Raw genomic sequence first — 15,784 nt, 5'->3', positions numbered from 1 at the left:
TTAATTTATAGTTTTAGTGGGACTATATATTTACATAGAATTTTTTAAAAAATTATTATCTTATTATTTTTTCAATTTGTGTCAGATTTTGAACCAGTCCAGAAGACCGGTAAAAATACTAATTTATTGAGATTATTAATTTATCGAGTATTAATTTATGGAGGTTTTACCGTATATGAATCTCTGCTTACTATCCATTTGCATACATAAAAAAAATGTCAGATGTGTTTACTCTTAACGTTAAGTCTGACCCCTCTAAGAGCATGATTAATGGGAGATTCTTAGAGTAGGGTTTTTAGCGGAATATAAGAAACTGTCTCTTAACTGTTAACTAAAAAAACTAAGATTCGGCTCCTAAATAAAAAATTTAAGAACCGGTTCTTAACTTTTTTAGTTAAAAGTTAAGAGATGGTTACTTATATTCTGCTAAGAACTCCACCCTAAAAACCTCTATTAATCATGCTCTAAATATATGGGATATCTGCAATTTAATAAAAAATTCACTGCATTGGGAAAATATTTTATTCGTTCAATACATGCTAACTACAACTCGTTCCGATTAATTGATTCGACGTTAGGTGATATCTGATTGCACGCGTTGCACCTAGCAAGTTCTCGAACATGACAGTAAATAGAGTAAAATATAATGAAATGATATTTTACTCTATATGTAGAGTGAAAATGATATTTTCTATATTGTACTCTATAATAAAATAACATTAATTAGAATATAAATTACACTATAATAGATTTATTCTATTCTAACGTAAATTATAAAAAAAAATAGAATTTTATTGAAAATGATCTTAAATTTTGAACCGGAAGGACAAAAGCGTCAGACACATCCCACCAAGAACAAAAAAACGATTAGACGAGAAGGTTCATCTCATCCATCGCCACCTCTGCTCCTCTCTTTTTTATTGATATAAATTGTCGATAATACAAAGAGTTAGGATAATGTGTCTTTCTAATTCTGACCATTACTTAATTTCCATTTCTTACTTGACATTTTTTCAAATTCTAGTGTGGTTGTTCCTTTCTTTGTATCACTCTAAAGGCTTAACTAGACTTGACATCCAAATATGTGCTTGTCTACTATAACATGTAAACAAAAATGTAATACAACTCATTTATATTAAACGAAAAATATTTTCATTTAATGATTTTATACTATATTGGACACGAGTCATTTTTACATTAATTTCAATTAGAGTATACTGACGTATCGACATTACAATCATTTAACAATTAATACGTTTACATATTAATTTTTTAACTTCACCACAAACAATTTAATGTGCTCACACTAATTTTTTTAAATAGTTCATTTTTAGTTCTTGTAATTTTAACATTTGTATTAGTGAACTGAAAATTTCTTTGTACAACTAGTGAATAATATCATTCTGAAAGAAATAAATTCTAAAATTATTAAGATTCACATATTATTAAAATATTGGAATGAGAATGTTTTTAGAAATTGAAAGTTTCGTATCTTGCCGAATTTACCAATGGTTGAAGTTTATGTACACAAATGCAAAAAAAGAATTGTGTTTGGTTAGGAATTAAAGAAATTGAGGTAAAAAATACCACACGTAAAGTCGGATCTTTAGTAGCCAAATATTAATTTTTTTACAGAGTTTTCATATCAGACCAAAAATTAGAAACATAATCAGATTGCTAGAAAAAAATAGAAATAAAAAAAGCTTTAAAAGGAAAAAGTTCATAAAATCGATTGAAAAACATAATTCAGGTGCCGACTAAAGAGATCATATTATTTTCATGCAACTATAACACTTTTTAATCGATTGTATCGAATTTTTATTATATTTACCAAGAATTTTTATAAGAAAATACACGTTATTGGTTATAGACTATGTCAGTTTTGTAACATGCACAACAATATTGACACGATGCTCAATTATTTTTATTGTTATTCTTAAAGTATGGTCCAACAATTATGTATGTTAAATAAGCCTAGACTATTTATTTTACATTTATTTTAATTTGGTTTATATTATTAAAAGAAAGTAATTCTGGATAAAATATATGGATCCGAGAACCGAACTAAAGTAGCTTTGAAAATAATACTAAACACAAACTTAAACTGATTAAGTACTCAGATGGATCTAAAAATTTAATATCCAGATAACCAGATTCAAATATTATCCAAACCAAAATATTTTGAATACCAAAATATCTAAATCACAATTATAAACTTAAATATGTTAATTATTTTAATTTTTATATCTATTTGATATTCAAAAATATGAAAATATCTAAAAATTATCAACACAGTTACAAATAATATCTAAAAGTAACAGAAAATATTCAAAATATTGAAAATGTTTATTTGTTCTCCATCCAAATATTTAAATTGAACTAATTTTTATGTAAATTTAAATATTTAGTTTTACATTATCCAAATTTTTATGTTTTATATTATTTTATTTTTGGATTTTTAGGATTTAAGTATATTTAGATTTTTGCTAAAAAAATACATAATTAAAATGGGTACCTGTACTCGAATCTGAACCGAACCCTTAATGATTCGAACCAAATATAGATCAAAATTTGTAAATATCCGACTATGATTTAAATTTTTAACTCTAAAAATTCAAAATTCGAATAGATCAATTGAATCCGAACAAATATATGAATACTTATCTCTCGAAAAAAGTATACAACAAATTTTTTAGTACAATATACAGTAAATAATCTAATAAACTATTTTGGTGACCAAGTTCTAAACTATTTTTTGCTGTAAAAAAAAAATTTAATAAACTATTTTATTCTGCACATATTGCGGATTATTACCTAGTATCATCGTATAACACAAGTTCATAAGTATAATTAACATGGTATAAAATGTATTGAATACTCAACACCGGATAATAGATGAGGAAAATATCTAAAACGCAATTTTTTGTGACCATATGTAAATAATATGCAATTTCAACATTCTGCTACATACATACTGAACAGACACGCAAATTCATAGATACGTGCGTCTTTGGAGGACAGAAAAAAAAAAGAAGGAGATAATGATTTCCCCAAATTAAATAAAGAATAAAATTAATTGATTTTTCCCAAATAAAGGAGTCAGAAAATATAATTAAGGAACAAACAAAAAAGAGACCTTTATCAATTAACAAAAATACAAAACAACTCAAAAATATTTTTAAAATGGTGTTCCCATCATCCTATGAAATATAAACCGCATAAACCTTAGTGACCGCCTTAAGAAAAATTGAATAAAAGTAATAAAAAGCCTTTATTTTCTCTCTTCAGCTTCGGAGCCGCTTTCACTTACTTCTTCCCCTTCCTTCTTCTACCTTCTTCTATAGTTTTTTCTACACAGTGGAGCTAAAAAACCTGGCTATTGAATACCATAACCACAAGCTTAGCTTCGGGGCCTTCAAGGCTAGTCAAAAGAAAGTCATGGTGATTCTTCTTTCACCCTTTTGTTTTGCCTGCCCTTATCATTCTTCTCCAGTTTCTGATTTTTAGCTTCAAATTTTCAGGGCCCGATGATAAGAATAGAGGAGGAAGAAGATTACATGAGTCCACCGTGGCTAATGCCAATGCTACGAGGCAGCTACTTCGTCCCATGTTCAATCCACGCCGATTCAAACAAAAACGAGTGCAACTTGTTCTGTCTCGATTGTGCTGGAACTGCTTTTTGCTCGTACTGTTTGGTCAAACATAAAGACCATCGTATTGTTCAGGTCCTATATCTCTTTCTTGTTTTCCCAAATTATTTATTTATTTATGTTAATATGCAAATGTAAATGGAATTAAATTGCAGATAAGGAGATCTTCTTACCACAACGTGGTGAGAGTGAATGAGATACAGAAGTATATAGATATCACTTGCGTTCAGACATACATCATCAACAGCGCAAAGATCGTGTTCCTCAACGAAAGACCTCAGCCAAGAATCGGAAAAGGTGTTACAAACACTTGTGAAATCTGCTGTAGAAGCCTCCTTGATTCTTTCCGCTTCTGCTCTCTCGGTTGCAAGGTACAACAACCAACAATTAAACTCTCTTGCTCTGTTTTCTTCCTCTTCTGTTTCCACCACTTCTTGTCTTAAAATGAAAACTGTCAAATAGTTTGAACCGAAAAATCGTTAAACCCGTCGTCACACATTTTACTTCTTAATGAATTATATTGCAAATTTTATTCAGAAATAATTAAAGCTTCGTTCGTGTTTTATGTGGACTCCTCTGTACATATGCTTGCAATGATCATTTTGTTTTTGTTTTACTGTTTCAGCTTGGTGGAATGAAGAGAGGAGATCAAAGTCTAACTTTCTCAGTGAGAGGGAAGCACGGGAGAGAGTACCAAGGTGGTGGGTCGGAGTCGGATGAGGCTACCACACCGACTAAGATGCGCAAGACGAATGCTTTCAACCGTCTGATGAGTGGTCTCTCTATCTCCACCGTTAGATTTGACGACTAGGGTCTAGGTAGCGATCACCGGTGTTTAAGCTCTGGCGAAGAAGGTGGTTTAAGTTTCTCTCCGGGAACACCTCCGATCTATAATCACCGGAACTCAAGCAGACGAAAAGGCATCCCACACCGTGCCCCATTCTAAAAAAAACAAAAAAAACGAATTAATTAATTAATTAATTAAATATAGATAATACGCATTAATATTTATAAATGGATGGAGTCATAATGTTGTAAATGGGCCAGTGTCTTTTTCTCATAGGTTTTTTTTAAAAGATAAAGGCAGCATAGTTAGACATACATAAAATACATCTATCTTATTAAAACTCAAGTACAAAATTGGAGTGTTTGGAGACTTGAATAGGACTTTTAAAATTTGGAGTGTTTAGAAACATGGATTGCAGTCTTTTAAAAAAAAATATTTTTGTTTGAAAACAAGGATAGTAGTATTAAGAAAAAAAGTAATGGGCTTATGTTTTTAAAAAAAATTGAAAGTTATCTAGGCCACTTTTAAAATATACCAAAATGGGTCAATCTAATTCCCTAAAATTTTTTTTCTAAACTAACCATAAAACAAAATTTAAACTTTATATACATATTTCAAATCAAAATAATAATTCAAATTTGATTTATATCAAAAATTGATTCAAAAATATACATATATTCAAAAATGGATTTTTACTGAACTATTTTTCAATAACCATTATAAAAAAATATTGTCAATATATATAAGAAAAATATAATACAAAGCCCAATTTGAAATACCAACTCAAATTATGGTTTTCATATTTCATATTAAGTTTTAAAAATATAATATATGTAATTATTTATATGATGGTATGTATAAAATACTATTAATTATATGATTACTTATATGATGGTACATATAAAATACGATTAATTATATGATGATAAAATACGATATATAATAATAATGACTAGGGATGGGCTTTTGGATACCCATACGGGTTTAGTTCTGATCGGTTTGTATTTTGGGTTTTCGGGGTCAAAGATTTCAGCCTTGTTAGAATGTTTCTAAATTTTGATTTGAGTTCGATTTGGATCTTTGCAGGTTTGGTTTGGGTTTGGATAACTAATTTAAATTATTTTTAAAGTCTTAAATCATTATATATTTTAAATTTATCAAAATGTATAAATAAAATAATATATTACGTATAAATTTGAATAACATATGTCATAATACTTAAGCTTAACATATCAATTGGCTTGATTTAAAATTTTGGATACAAAATTAATAATTATTTTAAGTATTTTTGGTGATTTGAGTATATTTTAACTATTTCAGATATTTACTTTTGACTATCTATATATATTTTCAAGTATTTAAACCAATTTAAAAGTATCATTTTTGATGTTTTATATACGTTAAATCTAAAAATAATTAATACATATAAGTATATAAATCTATTTTTAGATAAATTCGGATACCTAAATACTTCGGTTCGGATCAGATTCGGTTCTCTAAATAACAAAATTTTGAATAATTAGAATATTTAATCAATTTATGTTTGGGTTTGGTACTATATCTTTGGATCGGTATCGGTTATGTTCCTCGGATTCATTTTTCCAAATCCTAATAATTACATGAAAAACAAATATCAACATATTTTTCAAAATATACACCCGCGCGCCTGCGCGGGTCAAAATCTAGTTTGTATTAATATAGAAGAATCTACATTATATTGTGAAGGGTTTGATGTTAGCTTGTAGCTTGTTAAAAGGGCATGTGTAATATAAGTGTACATTATCATTTTGTTCATACGATAGTTAATAATGTCTAGTGATATTACTATAATGAATGTAATATTGGGCAATTATAGTACTTATCCAGTTATCTTATGTGACTTGGAAGTTAGAACTAAGTTATGATAATATTCTAATTGAAGTGGTGACGTCGTAGTTATGGATGTGTGTTAAAGTCGTAAGAGTGCGACTGAGATTTTAATATTCAGTAATGTTGGTTGAGTTATTATACTTTGATGTTTTTTTTGTAACTTATTATACTTTGATGTTATCAAGAAGAATATTAGGCTATGGAAATTTATCATATTTATTCAGACGAACAATATGCGATATATGAGAAAAGTAAGCAAGTGGATAGAGGGAAACAAGAGCCGTGTGGAATCAGAAAGGCTTCGTGCGATTCTCTGCTACCGTTAAGAGACGGGTGTTCATTACTTTTGATAGTATCTTATCCAACTTCATTCTAGCAGCTATTAACCCACGGAATCAAATGATTGCCACATTTTTGATAACTTACACATTTTCCTCAATTACGATTTAAGTATTGTTAAGTTATTTGATACCTTATAAATTTTCCTCAATTATGATTTAAATAGGGTTAAGTTATTTGATTTACTTTTGTGAATTGTGAAGGAGTAGACCACAAGATATATGCATGATAGGTTGGATCACTGTCAAAATCCATGAACATGAGGAAAATATGAGAAAGTAAACTGTATTATTTAAAAAAAATATATAATAATATTATCTTCAGAGAGCATTAAATTATGTTTTTGTTCAAAAAATAACACAAAACAAAAAAAATCTCCAAAATAACATTCATTAGAAATAATAAATAAATATATTTATATATTTCGATGAAATATACTATTTTGTAAAAAGAATATAAAAATGTTATTTATGAGATTTGTCCAAAAACAAATATTTTAGTTCATTTTTGAATGTAACCCACCCTTACCCAAAAGGATACATACACAAGAGAGCTACGCTATTCCGGCCCAAGGACGGCGGCTTTGCACGAAACATCTCAGTCTGCCCCGCCGGCGACGGGCGGGTTTCTGACTTTTCAGAAGGTCGAACTTCTAACTACTTACGCATCCTCGTCTCTACGAACACAACACTTGTCTAGTGAAACCACTGATCAGGTAACACGTGTGTAGGAGTAGAGGTGAGAGGGGACCACGTGAGACCTTGTGTGAGAGTTATCTTGTTCAGTCTCCCAAGACGTTAAGTAATATTAATGGGAACGCTAGCGACACGAGAAGTGGTCAGATTTGGATTTGTGATGTCTTTTTAGAGTTTTAACTGTTTCTATACTTTTTTGATGTTGATTGTGCGAAATTGCGAATTGTTTAGATATTTTGTTTCGTTTTGATTCTTTGCAAAGTTACTTGAATTGTAATGTAGTACTAGAATCTAAAGAGTTATAGAAATCGAGTTAGCAAAACATAAAAATTAGATAAGTTAGTTACGGTTAGATCACTTTTCGTTATGATGATAGCTGAAGTGCTTTCCACATTCCACAGTGAATATAAATATTAGTTAGATGTATGCTTCAAAGTTGATTGACTATAAGGGTCCGATTGGTAATGGCTGTAGCTTTAAATATTTTGCTGTAGAAAAAAATCTGTAGACTTTTTGCTGTGGCTTTAGATTTTATTGCTGTAGAATTTTATTGAAGCACTAAAAAATTGCTTTGGATATTTGGCTCTGCAGAGCACTTGTACAGCTGTAGGATATTTTAAGAGCTGTGGTTTCAAAAAAAAATTTAAAGCTTGATTGCTCTGAATTTGGTGCTGTGGAAATAAATAGGGCTGTGGACAGCACCTACAGCAACTACCAATCACCCCCTAAGACACCTAAAAACTAAAAAGAGACGCGAGAGGAGACCAAGAAACAAAGCAAAATCCTATACATAAGGAAAAGTTCCGTTTTCCACAAGGCTCTGATTCGCGAAATTTACTAATTATGTATGCTCTCTCTATTATCTTAGAGCATCTTCATTTTGAATGAGACATTTCACAACTAACTAATAATCTATACTATTATCTGCGAAGTAAATTTTCAGAATCGAACTCTCACGTTAAAAATTAGATTGGTTAATGTTGTTGTTACCTTTAATAAGTTTTTATATATAAATTTAATTAAAAACGAATTTTATATTAATAATATTAAATTTCTTTAAAAACAATTTTCATATATTTTGTTGTTATCTTGTAATAATATTTTATATTTCTAAAAAATAAAATAATACTTATATATTGTGTTGTTATCTTTAAATACTATTTTTATTATAAAAATTAAGATATAAAACAATATATAATTAAATATTAATGAAGAAAAAAAATTTGTATAAAAATATAGTCTAAAAAATTTCTAATATATGAGTGTTTTGAAAAATTCAACACAATAATTAGTATATATATTTTAATGAAATATTATGTCATATATAAATTATTTTATGTTTGATATAAACTTGTTAAGAATATAAATAATAATTTAATATATTGTTTTTGAATTAACAAAATAATAATAAATATCTATAAGAAGATTATGTCTTGGAGGCAAAATACTTAGTAATACAAGTATAAGGGAAATAAAGAATAGTTTTCATTCATTAACTTTTGTATATTAGTGAAAGCCCCAAATCACATATATCAATTATTTAATGTTTCAATTATCTAAAAGTAAGAAATTATTATAGAACGAAAATTTATAAAATCCAAATAAAATATTTAAGTTAACTAAATGATTACAAAAATTAATATATACAGAAATTCCAAACACCCAAATTACTGCATAGACACACATACCCAGGGCCGGCTTATTAACTTAATGGGCCATGAGCTAGAATTCATCTTTTTCAAAATTGAAGTTATGTTTTTATAAATCCAAAAGTAGAATCCTAAATCTGTATATTTTTGACAAAATAGGACCTTAATTCCTTAAAAGAAACAAAGTTGGTACTGCATACTCCCCATATCTGTATTCAAAGAAATATACTATCAGAAATCAATTTACAATTTTTTCTGAAAAACAAATTATTCACCAACATCTATACTATTAAAAGGGAAGAAGTCCCAAAAAATCTACTTATGAAAGGTTGTTCGACCTATTCACTAAACTTAAATATTCTTTTGGTCTCACCTTATATTTCTCTAACTATACACTAATCAATTACCTTATATTTCTCTAACTATAAAATAACCAATGCTCTTGTATAATACCAAAGATTTTATCAATATTATTAATTCAGAATCATTGATATATTTTATCCCTATTTTTCCTTGGAATATTACTTTTGTACCACTAAACCTATTAAAAGAAACAAATTATTTTATAACTGATTTAATAATCATACAAACCACGATCATTTTTCTTTAACAAAAACAGTTACTATAAAAACATTTGGATTTATTGGTAATTAAAGTCTGAACAATACCATGCTTTTAATTCATATTAAATGTTTTATGATCCAAACTAACATGAAAACATGATGCAAATACGGTTAACAGAAAGTTAAAAACTTGATACCATTCGACGGTCAAAACATATTAACTTCCAACTACGATTAGAGAAATAGTTCACAGTACAACAACAAGCTTAATTATATTTAAAAATTATAGTTTTTTCTTTGAAAACCTTCCTAGGTTATTTTTGTGATGAAAATCTTTTACAACTGGGTTTATTAGGAGAAAGGGTTTTGTATAAATATTTTCTCAGGAAATTATAGCATTTTTAGAATGTTTTTTATGTTTAACATTTATAGGTAACTCAACTATACTCAACTTAAAAATAATTTTATTTCTAAAACTCAAAAATTTAATCTTAATATAGTCATTATAAAACCTATAAACTAGAATGTATAACATAAAAAAATGTAGTTTATTCAATTTTATATCTTAGTAAAATTTATATGAGAAATTTAATTAAATTTTGAAAAATATTATCATGTTATTTTAGATTTTTACCATGTCATCTGGTATAGATTCACGAGTTAATATGGGTTTTAGATTTTAAAGGATTTTAAATAATGGATTTTTATTAAACTGAAACTAGATTATATATGGTGACTGTGTTTACTGGTTTGACTGTGGATACCATTTATAGGTGTTTTGGTTCCTTGTAGTGGAAAATTAGACTGAATGTTGAGGACTTATTAAGATATTTTTTTAATATTTCAAAAAAATGTTTGAGTAATTTGTTTTTATTAGATAATTCAGCTTATAAATAGTATATTTAAGATATTTGGTTATTTAGAAATTACATATAATTAATATTTGTAGGTATATAATTTGTATTTTAAAAATTCAGGTATCTATTTATCTTGGTTCTAGATATACATGATATATTCGGTTATTTATAAATTTTGGTTCAAGATTGGTTTCATTTTTTCAATTTGGTACGGGTTGATTATTCGGTTCCGAATAATATGGCCAAACTTATAAACTATCTTATATAAAAATTTATATCAAAAATTATTAAATTCAAAAAATAAACCCGCGCTTTTTAAGCGCGGATCAAAATCTAGTAAATTTAATTATGTTTCTTCTTTATATGTAATTAAGGGGGTGTATTCAACTGAGAATTTTATATGATTTGTATTAAAATGACAAATTACTGTTATTCAAACATGAATTTAAAAAGCTCATTTAAAATCTATTGTTATTGAACTTAATATTTCGTAGAGTATTCTAAAATCCACTGTTATTGAAAATATTTTAAGTTGTGGAGTTTTAAAGTTTTTAGGTGATTTTAGAGTGTTTTGGTGGAGTTTCTTAGTTAAAAAAAATTAAAATCCAAATTTCATAGTTTTAGGTTATATTCTAAAGTGATTTAACATAAATCACCTAAATTTCTGCAACTTATTGAAATCATCTAAAACTATATTAAAAATCAAATCATGTCAAATGTTATATTGAATACACCCCCTAAAAGAAAAAAAATGAAATTAGGTGTTTGGTTGGTAATATTTAGCTTTTTTTTTTTGACGGTAATATTTAGCTAAAGATTGTAATTATATTACCGTACGATAAAACGTTTTTCATTAATTTATGTTTTGCACGTGTTTGAGATGTTAAATGTGAAAATTAGAAGAAGAAAAAAAGAATTAAAGAAAAGATATGATCGAGAAAATGAGAATAGGTGAGGACTGAGGAATTATCTCGTTTGTAGTAATTTATCATAAACCATATATAGGCTGGCTTAATTTAGCCGAAGTTATTAATGGGCCCTAATGAGGCCAACTCCTGGCTCCTTCCATCATGAACTTGTTTACAACAAAAAGATCGGAACATATGACTAAGAGGAAGTTATCAACTTATCAACACGAATTATGTAAGGCAGAACTGGAATACATTCGGTAAAGGAAAGAGACGACGTGTGAAGATGTTCTGTCCACACAAGATGGCTTAGTTTGCCTTGTTTCGATGATATATGGTTGTTGATATATTCGATTTTCTCGGGTAGACATGTGAACATCGATACTTAATCACACGACTTATATATCGCGATTCACATTAAATTTCTGGCCCCTAATTATGAATTTTAATATTGCATATTGACTTGATATGGGTGAAGATCTTTTCTCGAGTGGATTTCTTGTAAATGATTTCATGCACACGAAAACATGTGAACGTTGACACTTAATCATACGACATATCGCAAATCACATTAACTTTCATGGCCCCTAATTTCATGGGTGAAGATCTGTTCTCGTATATTTCTTGAGAGTGATTTCATGACACGAAGACGCTAGGAATAACGTGATAACGTGATTGTTTAGTCACACGAATAAAAGCAACTATGGTCATACACACAAGAGCATAACAGATTAATTTACGCATATAAGCGATCGGTCGTTCCAAATAATCAATTTAGCAAAAAAAAAAACAAAATCAAACTGTCGAACAAATTAAAATACACTTATTAATTAATTAGTCTTAGGTACATCACGAACTTCTTTATTTGAATTTATATCTTATATTGTTTATGAAATGTCCGAATTTGAATGTGTGACTGACAATTATTTGCAGATGCAGCTAATCTTTTTTTTTAGTTTAGATTCTTGTTGATATTTTAGATACATGTTGATTATATGTTTTGATTCGCTAATTATAGAAATGTGCTAATTAAACACCGACGAAAGGAAAACTAAACACGCTGCGAAGACAAATGAATTCGATAAGTACCTTTTACTAACATCACTAGTATTTAAGAGGATGGAGGAAAAAGAACAGCTACGGAAATACAATAAGAATAAGTTATACTTCCTGAGTAATTTCTTGCTCTTTTTAAAATAGGTTTAGGATGAGTTGATTGAACATTATAACGTATAACTGCACTAAACTAGAAATATAGTTATAATTTTAACAGATTTACTAAAACAGAACCAGATAAAAACATGAGACTTCAGTTTTGTTGCGTCTAGTGTAATATATTTGTTACTTCTTTTTCTTGTAAACACTTGAAACCACATCAAACTCTGAAAACCATGGCACATATCTAATATAGATTCTATAGTTTTCTAATGCATAGACAAGGAAGCTAGAATTAGAAATCTTATATATTAAAACAGAAGTCACAACTTTGATTCATGTGTAATTATTTAAAAAATTGACATATTCCTAGAAAGTCACGTTACATTTAATCTCTAATCTTATATCATTTAAATTTTGGGCATACCAGAAATTTTTATTGGACTATCAATAATTGGATTTAAAGAATAGATTATCCATTGGATTTATAGATAATATAAATTAAATAAATATAATTTATTGTTGTAATACTATACCTCCATATGTTAAATATTTAAATATTTGTCGATGTTAACTTTTAAAATTATAAAGATTTTTTTTAAATAACAAAAATCATATTATCTAACAATGATTAATCTTTACTACTTTAAACCAATGAAAACAAAATTTAAACTATATACTTTATTTTAAAAATTAAACAAAAACTAAATGTTTAATTATTTACATGATAATATAAATCTATGAAGCGAAAAGTTTAAATTTTTAAAAATATTATAAATTTGTAAAATGTTACAATATCTTTGAATATGACAATGAAACAATATATATAGAAGAAGATACAAATACATGTGAAAGTTTAAAACAATCTATTCAATGAAAAAATATACCGTAAACTTATTATGTTTTAAAAATTGATAGACACATGTATTATAATATATACCAATTTAAAATTAAAAACAATATATTTATATAAAAATAAATGAAAACAAAAATCCGCGCGGTTGCGCGGATCGAGATCTAGTTAAGAATTAAATTAAAAGTATAAAATCCAACCGAAACACATTGTAACAAGCTTGAGAATTATAACTGAAATGAAATAGTTATGGCTATATTTCATATATATAGCTTTAGTAACCAAACTAACTTACTCAGGTCGAAACCCAAGATAAAATAGACAAAAACCCCGAAAATCTTCATCTACTAAGTAATAACAATACACACATATGCTAAACAATTATCTGATTTGTGATTTGATATAATATTGGCAGATGTCAAAAAAGAAAGAAAAAGAAATGATAGAATATCGGCGCATTATATATACCAAAAAGAAAATGTGAACATGGTGCCGTTGGTCGTAGAATGGGCGATATTGTTTGTTTGACCGTATATGTGTAAGTTCAACTCCAAACTTTGAAGTTTGGCAAGTTACTCGGTCCTCCCATTCAGAAAATGTAAGCCAAATATTAAATGTTGAAGTTGAACTACTAAATCACGAGTGTGTAAATAGCTTGATCAACTGAATTAAGTGACCGTATGAACACGTGAAGCCTGGTTATTCAATGTTTTTTTGGTTGCATGTGAGACTCCTTCCGAGACTTGAGCTAAGTGGGCCTTATCTACTGCACCGTACAGCTAACCTTCCCATATCCGGTTTGGTCGGCCATTCGGCCATGCTTTTCTGACCACGCGTCATTCACATCTTAATCCATACAAAATTGGTTCTATCGTTCTTGATCTCAGTGCATTGCATGACACGACCACTGTATTCACTGATATAAATATGGACAATCAAAGAGATTAGGTTATGGAAAATAAAATTAATTAGATAGGGCTTATTAGGAGGCATACTGTAGTTTTAGTCACGATTAGAAAAATATTAAATTAATGTTCAAAAACAAAAAAATTAAATGTCCTTTTACTATGCGTGGCAAGAATCTACTAACGGACAGACAAACTGACCAAGCTAGGGGACCTACGTGTCAGCTACCGGTTTTTTGACAGTTGAACCGTAACCGGAATAGTAAATTCCGAATTTAATCATCCGGTTTGGAATACTACTTCTTCCTTTTCCTATAAATAACCCAACACTGACCGACTCTTTTGCTCCACGCATCGTATCATTTCAATCCATTTCAAATATCTTCTTGAGTTTTCACATCACTCGAAAATGGGAATCTGTCTGTCATCTAACCGAAGAGAGTCCAATTCTCCACCGACGGTGAAGATCGTGACGGTTAACGGCGATCTCCGAGAATACAACGCTCCGGTGCTAGCATCTCAGATCCTGGAAGCCGAATCAGCAGCTGCTCCATCATCATCTTCTTCCTTTAGACCTTCCTCTTACTTCATCTGCGACTCAGATTCTCTCTGCTACGACGATTTCATTCCGGCGATTGAATCGGAGCAACCGCTTCAGGCCGAGCTGATCTACTTCGTCCTCCCCATCTCTAAGCGTCAGAGCCGTCTAACGGCGTCGGACATGGCGGCTCTCGCCGTGAAAGCAAGCGTCGCGATGCAGAACTCCGTGGGGAAAGAATCTCGTCGGCGTAAGAAGGGGAGAATCCAGCCGATGATGATGCTTACTCAGCCTAACGATTCCGTCGCCGCTGTTAACGGGAAAGCAAGCGAATCGACGGTTAGGAATAAAACGGTTCCGTTAAATGTATCGAGCGGTTATAACCGGTCTGGTTCGGTTCGTAGTTTGAGAAGATATACTTCTAAGCGAGCAAAGTGGGCGGTTCGATCTTTTAGGTTGAAACTTTCAACCATACACGAAGGCGCCGTCGTTTAGATTCGTTATATAACTCGTTAACTTTTGTTTGTTTGTATATAGAATATGTTCCCAAACAAAGTATGCATATGATTGGCTATGTTTCTATAATTAGACAATCATAGTTTACAACTATACGTAAGGTTAATAATACTGTGGTAAGATAAAAACCTTTAAGGTGGTTGTTTGTATGAAATGTTTTATATGGGTTGTCTTCCATACGTTGAAAGTATAATCTGAAGCTAAATTACTTGTAACGTTTAATTGCTATTTAAATTTAAACTGAGCATATCAAGTGGGTAGTATAATAGCTTTGCCTTGGAGAGTAAGATTAACAATTAGTTTTAAATTTATAAATTGAAAATGTTGTAAGCAAAATCAAATCTTTGATTTTTTTTAACAACAAATGAATGTTTATCGTTCAAACTAGAGGGAGTCAGAGAATCTAGACTCTAATAGAACAACCAATAAAATTTAAACTCACGTGGAACGTTTGCGCAGTTCTCGCTAATGAGCCGATTGTTCTATTTTGTGCTTTTGAA

At 29.2% G+C, this 15,784-nt stretch overlaps 2 protein-coding genes across 2 annotated transcripts; both read left to right on the top strand.

Moving 5' to 3' along the window:
- Positions 1–3,218: 3,218 nt before the first annotated feature.
- Positions 3,219–4,843, top strand: LOC103829397. The gene is made up of 4 exons (XM_018652802.2): positions 3,219–3,441; positions 3,522–3,725; positions 3,806–4,021; positions 4,276–4,843. Exons 1-4 carry the CDS (start codon positions 3,439–3,441, stop codon positions 4,459–4,461), a joined length of 609 nt encoding a protein of 202 aa, XP_018508318.1. The 5' UTR covers positions 3,219–3,438; the 3' UTR covers positions 4,462–4,843.
- Positions 4,844–13,327: 8,484 nt separating this feature from the next.
- Positions 13,328–15,550, top strand: LOC103829395. The gene has a single exon (XM_009105064.3). The coding sequence runs from the start codon at positions 14,640–14,642 to the stop codon at positions 15,261–15,263; it is 624 nt and encodes a 207-aa protein (XP_009103312.1). The 5' UTR covers positions 13,328–14,639; the 3' UTR covers positions 15,264–15,550.
- The last annotated feature ends 234 nt before the right edge of the window (positions 15,551–15,784 follow it).

This window comes from Brassica rapa, chromosome A07, assembly GCF_000309985.2.
Source record: "Brassica rapa cultivar Chiifu-401-42 chromosome A07, CAAS_Brap_v3.01, whole genome shotgun sequence".
NCBI lineage: Eukaryota > Viridiplantae > Streptophyta > Magnoliopsida > Brassicales > Brassicaceae > Brassica > Brassica rapa.
Note: the sequence above shows the minus strand (reverse complement) of the source record. Positions and strands in the feature narration are given on the sequence as shown.

What these genes read in the sequence shown, in the direction of transcription:
- LOC103829397 (XM_018652802.2), top strand. An exon ending in AAGACCATCGTATTGTTCAG is followed by an intron (nt 3,726 to 3,805) that starts GTCCTATATCTC and finishes ATTAAATTGCAG; the next exon opens with ATAAGGAGATCTTCTTACCA. An exon ending in TCTGCTCTCTCGGTTGCAAG is followed by an intron (nt 4,022 to 4,275) that starts GTACAACAACCA and finishes TTACTGTTTCAG; the next exon opens with CTTGGTGGAATGAAGAGAGG.
- LOC103829395 (XM_009105064.3), top strand. Translation starts at nt 14,640, where the DNA reads ATGGGAATCTGTCTGTCATCTAACCGAAGAGAGTCCAATTCTCCACCG.